At 44.0% G+C, this 7,963-nt stretch overlaps 1 protein-coding gene across 1 annotated transcript; it reads left to right on the plus strand.

Annotated features, from left to right (window-relative positions):
- The first annotated feature begins 1,118 nt into the window (after nucleotides 1-1,118).
- LOC132468615 (intestinal-type alkaline phosphatase-like) lies at nucleotides 1,119-7,402 on the plus strand. The gene is made up of 11 exons (XM_060066345.1): nucleotides 1,119-1,277; nucleotides 1,791-1,907; nucleotides 2,966-3,081; nucleotides 3,627-3,801; nucleotides 4,142-4,314; nucleotides 4,478-4,603; nucleotides 4,842-4,911; nucleotides 5,131-5,265; nucleotides 5,662-5,853; nucleotides 5,956-6,072; nucleotides 6,611-7,402. The coding sequence occupies exons 1-11, from the start codon at nucleotides 1,199-1,201 to the stop codon at nucleotides 6,886-6,888; spliced, it is 1,578 nt and encodes a 525-aa protein (XP_059922328.1). The 5' UTR covers nucleotides 1,119-1,198; the 3' UTR covers nucleotides 6,889-7,402.
- Nucleotides 7,403-7,963: the final 561 nt, after the last annotated feature.

The raw sequence follows: 7,963 nt of genomic DNA on the forward strand, positions 1-7,963 counted from the left end.
GCACACACACACACACACACACGCACAAAAGCAATTATGTGGCCATAAATCGTTACGGCCATAAGATCGTCAGTGCGTATTTTATAAGGCCAAGATAACTCAGAAGCCCTAAGTAGCACTTAGAAGTTGCAAGGAAAACAGGCTCCAATGATAATGATCAATAATAACAATATATCGATTGAAATAGATAACTGTGGGAGTGTGTGTGGATGATGGCTGGTTGAGGCAGCCTCACCTGGCCCAGTCGGATTGGACTCTGGTGCCCGGTATGAGGACTCAATGTGCACACCTGTTATACATTGAGTAACCAGCTTGCACATGTCAAACCAGCCATCTCCACACACAATCAGGGAGAGATCTACAAACTTGTACCTACAAACTTCACAATAAACCGGATTCAACATAACTATCCTGAGTCCTTGTCTGGAAGAGCCCAATAAAAGTCACCTAGTTGGAGTGTAAAATGGGCCTTGTAACAATATTATTTTGCATTCCTTGATAATGACAAATGGTCTGACAAACTGTATGTAAATGTAGCTCTCACAAGCTAATAGCAAAGTTATCACAAAGTTTATCGTTTCTTTAATGTGTTGCTCTTTAAAAATATATTGAAAGAGTATGAAGCACATCAACGGGTTTTGTGGTTACTTCCTCTTCAAGGTTAGTTAAGGTTATACAACTAGATAGTTACTGCTTCCTTACTTACTTACGTAGGACAGGATGAAAATAATGAAAGTATTTGTTATTTTGGTCTAAGTAGTCGGTACAATGCATGGCCATGATAAACCATAAGTCTCGGCCAAACGAGAATCTAAGCCCCTACGAAAGCATATCTAGTCTTCAGCCTCTGCACACTAATATTGAATCAGGCAGCCTTTTCTTTTTGAATAAGAAAGTTGTCAAAAGTGCTCAACCACATCTCTCCATCTAAACCGTATTGACCCCTCAATGCAGAATGTAAACATTGATACATATATAGAATAAAACGATGTATGTATTGGTATACATAGCGAATATTTTTCTATGATTCTCTAGTACAACATTTGACAATGAATCTCGGCCCGGATTTATCTAAGGATGAGGGAGGAAGCCTTCCAATTTGAACTTCGAACCCAGGCTGTGGTTATAAAGTGGCCACAAGCATTGCTCCTGCATCATTATGTTAGGCACGCTTTTATTATAACGTATAGACAGCACAATGGCAGGCCTACACAACTTTGTTCAGTTTGGATTAGTTTTGTTTCTGTCTGTGCAATGGACTTGGGCCATTATTCCAGGTAAGGTTGACTGGCCCAAAATCAAGAAGCCCATTAATGTGTGTCTTATTGACAGGTATGTTTTTTTTAAATGTTATTTAAAAATGTAAGGCCATTTAAAATGTTCACATACTTAGGTTCAATAGTATGATTACAAATATTTTCATTAATGGAATACAAATTGTACATTATGATGACTTGTTGGTTGCTACGGTAAACATTTGTTTAGTTATGTTCATTATGATCACAGAAGCACTCCACTAACTACATACATAAAACTTGATTACAAAAAAATAACACAAATAGGAAAGGTTACATTGAACAATGATGCTAAAGATTTGCTTGAATTCTTGGTTAGTATCGCTATCAGACTGACCCATACGCAAAATATTCAGTTTGTTTAAATACAAACTGAGAAGAACGTAGGAGAAACAAAACAACAGAGCCCACTGATAGTCTGCCTATCTGTCGTCCATCCACTAACCGGTGGATCAGAAAAAAGGTGATAAACTGTTAACCACACACTGTTCCCAGAGCAAGAGCTTCACCCGTCGTACTGGAACAAGATGGGCCGGGATGCTATAGACGTGTCCCTCAGAATGACCCCCATCGTGGGCAAGGCCAAGAACCTCGTCCTCTTCCTGGGAGACGGTGAGTCGCGGGCACAGGGACGAGACATAGACGGATGGTGATACAGGAGATGAAAAAGCGATAGCATTTTGAAGGAGAACATGCTGCACTGCTGTAGCTATTGTGGATAAATAGCAGCACTGTGAACTGCTTTATGTGTATGTGTGTGTGTTTGTGTGTGTGTGTCTGTCTGTCTGTCCCTGTGTGTGTGTGTGTGTGTGTGTGTGTGTGTGTGTGTGTGTGGCGTGGACATGTGTATGTGTTTGTTTGTTTGTTTTGGCAAATGAATGATGAAGTATGTTGATTGACCCTGTTTTGTGACGCCAATAGCACTTTAGTATATTACTACTATATAAGATGTCAGGGTGAGAGTCATTGGGGATTCCTTTATTTGGGTTATATCCTCCCATTATATATTTGATATCCTGCTACAGGAAACACATTTATTATTTACAAGCTGTATTGAAACTTTTTCCCCAGAGTTATCGCGTTTTTTTACTTAAATGGAAGGCCATTTCTCTCACACACACACACACACACACAAACACTCACACACACACATACCTATGCACTCTCCTCAGCCGTGCACGTCAGGTCACAGCCAGAGCAGTGATCACGTGCACTCTCACAAGACACAAGCCAAACAGCCTTGCACCTTACACTCTCTCTGTGACGTTGACAGTGAGAACTCACTGTTCTCCCATGAAGACTCATTCACCAATAAACGCGAATAAAGTGAATGATAACATAAGAGAGAATATGATGCGTGATAAGGCTTTGGCATGAGCCCCGTCACGGATCCCGGACGACGTGTGGACTCGGCATATCCTTCCAGGACTAGCAGGGGCGGAGCCTTTCACTGGGCCGGTAGACTGGGGCACACCTGGTGGTGGTGGAGTGGAAGGGGGAGCAATCGAACAAAATATCTATGCAGCAAAGAACGTGTGTTACTGCTAGACTATACTCTTTATAAAGCAGGTGTAGGCAGGTGATTGGTGATTTCTGATTGGCAAACTGGCGCGTGAGAGTTGAGTCCTCCTGGTAGAACTTGCGCCAAAGCTTACATCTCCTCTTCGCAGGAATGGGCGTACCCACGGTGACCGCGACCAGGATACTCAAAGGCCAGTTGGCGGGGTTCAACGGGGAGGAGACCAGCCTGGCCATGGATACTTTCCCGTACCTGGCCTTGTCCAAGGTACGGAGCCCGTTGACAACAGCCTAAGTGCTCGACGTACCGACTGTGCAGTGTGTAACACGTGGTCATCCTGTACAATGAAGAACGTTCAAAGTAAAGTCAAAGCTAGATATACTTCAAATACAACAACTTAAAGTCACCACCGAAATGGGAAATCCCTTTTTCACCTAACCAATTCCTATGGAGTCGAATTTAATATTTATTTTAACATTTGGTAGACGCTTTTATCCAAAGCAACCTAGGAGGTTCATACACATTCACACACAGACGGCGGAGTCAACCATGCAAGGCGACAGCCAGCTCGTCGGGAGCAGTTAGGTCGACGTGTCTCGCTCAGGGACGCCTCAACACTCCAGCCAGGCTAGGAGAAGCCGGGGATCGAACTAGCAACCTTCCGGTTACCAGTCGACCCGCTCTACCTTCTTAGCTGAGCTGACCCAAATGCTTCAATGGAGTCCAAACGTTAAATCTGGTATCGTCAAAAGGCAGATACAGTTGAAACTGCTTCCAAACATCCGATGACTCCGAACGATGTCTCTGTGCAGACGTACAACGTGAACCAGCAGATGCCGGACAGCGCGGGCACGGCCACGGCGTACCTGTGCGGTGTGAAGGCCAACTACGGCACGCTGGGCGTCTCCGCTATGATCGAGCGAGGGAACTGCAGCGGCAACGCTGACAACGACGTGGTGTCCGTGCTCCACAGAGCCAAGATGGCAGGTACCGGACTCGGGGGGCTTCAGTAGCTAGACTGTTGGGCAGAAGGTCCAAACATCCTGAAAAACGATCTGTCTGTCCACCTGTCTATCTATTTATGTGTTTGTTTGGTTATCAATCCATCATTTATCGATCCATCTATCCACCAATTCATCCATCCGTCCATCCATCATATCAATGTGATGGATCGAGCCAATCGTTCCGTCCGTCTGTCTAATCTGTCCATCTCTTTGTGTATCTATGTATATCTCTGTCTATCAGTTATTTAGAACCACAGCAACACCGTCAGCTTGTCCGGCGTTAATGTTTATCCTGAGTGGACGCGTGTGCCGTGTGTTCGCAGGGAAGTCCGTGGGCATCGTCACCACCACCCGCGTGCAGCACGCGTCCCCCGGGGCGAACTACGCCCACACACCCGACCGCGGCTGGTACAGCGACATCGAGCTCCCCGCCGACGCCGTTAGAAACGGCTGCCGCGACATCGCCTGGCAACTGATCAAGAACACAGAAATAAATGTAAGAGGAAGACTAAAGTAAAAGGCGAGTGTCAGAACTGACACATGATATTACAAAGTGATTTGTAAGCAGGTGCACACTTTGAGGCACAAAAATAGTTGGAAGTATATATATACGTATTTGTGTAGGCCTACTATTTGACATCTGGCGTTCCATTACCAAGGTCATTCTCGGAGGAGGGCGTCAGTACATGTTCAGCAACATCACAGCCGACCCAGAGTATCCAACATACTTTGGAGAACGTAGTGATGGGAAGGATCTCGTCAAGGAGTGGCTTCAAGGAAAGAAGGTAACTCCTCTTTTGCTCAATGATAAGGCTCTAAACGGACTGATTTTTATGAAGTGCTGTGTTTGATCGATTAAATTATAATAATAACAATACCAGGCCTAATAATAACAACAGTTATTGACTATTAGCAAAAATAAAGTACACAATAAGGTCCAATATTTGGTTTGCTTTAAAGTTATAAACGTATCTACAGCCAGTCAGTCTCTTTTTGAATCCTAATCTCATTGTTTTTGTGCAGAATGCCAAATATGTGGTGAACAAGAAGGGATTGGATGCAGTCGATGCTTCAAAAACAGACTTTCTAATGGGTGGGAGAATTTTTCCTCATCGAATCGCAATTAATTAAAAATGATTGCTGAGACATAAAATAATAGAATGTCAGTGTATTCCCGTTGCGATAATAACATTGTACCATCTTGTCATTGTTCGGATTGTATGGCTGTACAGATAATGTCACAGATTTGATACGGATTCACATGCTTTACTGTTCTAATAGACATCTAATCAATATCATGTTCTGGTTAAAGGTCTGTTTGAGCCCAAAGACTGCCAGTATGAGTATAAACGTGACACGACCACTGACCCCTCGCTCACGCAAATGATGGAGAAAGCCATCAAGATCCTCAAGAGGAACCCAAAAGGTTTCTACCTGTTTGTGGAAGATAAGTACTAAAAGAGTCTTGCAACAGTTAAAATAGCAGTAAAGATCAAATCGAATGTTTAACAATCCCAAACTCCTCTTGGGGAAATAGAGTATATTGAGTAAAAAGTATAAGTGGCCTATTGTGAGTTTAACATAATTCCACACTATATTGATATTTTCATTCTCAGAATTGTGGGTCTCGATCGTTCCACTCTAAATATATATTAGGCGTACGGTACCTGTGGTAACTTGCTTATGGAAAAAGTACTCCGATATAGGCCTAGGTTGTAAGCTTTGATTGTTCTCTGCCTCACTTCATGCAAGTCACCTCGGATACAAGCTTCTGCTAAATCCTCCAGAACCATTAGCGCTCACGGCATTTCATAAAGTAGTTTTCTCTCCTCTGTGTTTCCAAGGGGGAGAATCGACCACGGTCACCATGACGGTAATGCCCAGCGAGCACTCACCGAGGCGGTGGAGTTTGACCGGGCCATCGAAAGGGCTGCCCAGTTGACCAGCGAGAAGGACACCCTCACCGTGGTCACGGCCGATCACTCCCATGTCTTCGCATTCGGGGGACATTCTCAGCGGGGGAACTCTGTTTTCGGTAGGACGATCGATACGAATCGAATCATTTTGTGTCCAAAATGTTGAGTGAATGATTGGAGTATCGTTTGAGTGAAAGCTGCCGTTCTCTAAATGATTGAAGGTGTGTCCCGAGAGTTGGCTACCGACAAGAAGCGCTTCACCACCGCTGTCTATGGGAACGGACCGGGCTACCAGATTAAGAACGGCATCCGGCCAGATGTCAACGCGACCGTTGCAGGTAAGTGTTTCGTTTCAGAAACGCTACGATGTGTAGCAGTGGCACCATCTTGTGGTTCAACAGACATGTCGTTCCGTTTGCCATTCATGCCTCATCAACTTTATATCGATAGTAGGCCTATTGTAATGTATCATTATTCAGTGTTTTATATTATTATTATTATTATTATTATTATTATTATTATTATTATTATTATTATTATTATTATTAATAATAATAAACAACGCTTAAACAACGCTTTTGGACACTTATAACCTACTGGCTTTTGGATACACATAATTTGAGTTTGTCCTTAGTTTAGCATCTATTGTAGTTTTCCTCAGCATTAGACCTACTTTAGCACTACTTTTTCTTTTTCTTATCTTGTATCTCTTCTTTAACTGCTGCTGTGCGGCTACACAAGATGCTCCCCTCATGGCGATTGATAAAGCGTCATCTTATTTTACCTTATATACGTAAAAGAGAAATCCCACCCATTTGTGCAATTTAGTTTTTTTGCCCAGTTTATAAAATGAACCCTTGCCCTCCCCCTCCCTAGCTGAACCAGAGTACCGCCAGCAGGCCCCCGTCCCGAAGAACTCAGAGACGCACGGCATCGAGGACGTGCCCATCTTCGCCAAGGGCCCCATGGCGCACCTGTTCCACGGGGTGCAGGAGCAGAGTTACATAGCCCACGTCCTGGCCTACGCCGCCTGCCTGCCGCCCTACGAGAAGTGTGACCTGGAGGAAAACCACTCTGTGTGCCTCCATCCCAGCTCCGTGCTGGTCCTCATGAGCCTCCTTCTAGCCCTCGTCTCCTCCTCCCGCTCGGGCTAGCTAGACGCGCGCATGCGCGGTCTGTAGTTGGTCCGTTTTGTGAATAAATTATTTTTTTAATTCTGTAATTATCCAGCGCTATGTTGAACACTGTGGATCTGCACACCGTCTTTGTTCGATGAGTCGGGGGTTATTCACAGTCATGTTGTTCTTTGTTTTATATTTTTGCTTTAAGCTTTGTCGTAACATAGTGACGTGGTTACTAGATTCCTAGAATAAAATTGTGACTTAAAAGAGAGAGAGAGAGAGAGAGAGAGAGAGAGAGAGAGAGAGAGAGAGAGAGAGAGAGAGAGAGAGAGAGAGAGAGAGAGAGAGATGATGACCCATCCTAAGGAGTTTAGCTTCAATAATATCTGCACATCAACCATATTGAGCATCAATATATGAACTCTTAAATGTGTTGAATAAAGGAGATGCAATGATCGTGCTATTTTATTTAACTACAAGCATCCTTGTACCTAGGCTACATGACGATGCGACTCCTCCAATAAAACACCGATTTGACCGACAGAAAGCATCCAACTTTTTAAAGTGTGTTGCAACCCATGTGTCAGTTTGGTCTGAATTGTCTCAAGCAGTTGACCAACCTCTTACTGCGACCCGTAAAGCTCGTAAGTCCGCCCCTTCCGGGAGACCCCCATGGGATCTTTGGGCTAGGAAAATTAGAATGGGTATCAATGGAGAGAAAGTAATTATTTTCTGGTCCAAGTCTTTATATGCCCTGGATTACACATATGTGGTCTGTGGATTAAAATGATAATTTTTCATGCAAAGAAAGTTTGATAATGTTAGGTTTGGTGTGAGGCCGCTTTGTGAACTACAGCCCCTCGGGGCTCTCGACGCGAATGAAATACGTCACCACCACTTTATACAGACATGGCGATCTCTCTGCTCCACTTCACCGCTTTTTTCTAAGGGGAGGATAACAGCATAGAAAGAGGTGAAAACCATTATATGTCGGGGCATGTGTAGATTTTCAGTTATACCGATGGGGAGATTGTCGGTCTTGTCCACGCCAGTCGCAGGGAGGGTGACGTCACATACGAGACGTGTAGTCATTCTCATTGTTTTTTCT

This window comes from Gadus macrocephalus, chromosome 12 (genome assembly GCF_031168955.1).
Source record: "Gadus macrocephalus chromosome 12, ASM3116895v1".
NCBI classification, from domain to species: Eukaryota; Metazoa; Chordata; class Actinopteri; order Gadiformes; family Gadidae; genus Gadus; species Gadus macrocephalus.

Bases quoted from the DNA above. Each gene is read 5' to 3' on its own strand.
- LOC132468615 (XM_060066345.1), top strand. From the start codon at position 1,199: ATGGCAGGCCTACACAACTTTGTTCAGTTTGGATTAGTTTTGTTTCTG. The intron at 1,278-1,790 runs GTAAGGTTGACT...CACTGTTCCCAG, and splicing joins GACTTGGGCCATTATTCCAG to AGCAAGAGCTTCACCCGTCG. The intron at 4,604-4,841 runs GTAACTCCTCTT...GTTTTTGTGCAG, and splicing joins AGTGGCTTCAAGGAAAGAAG to AATGCCAAATATGTGGTGAA.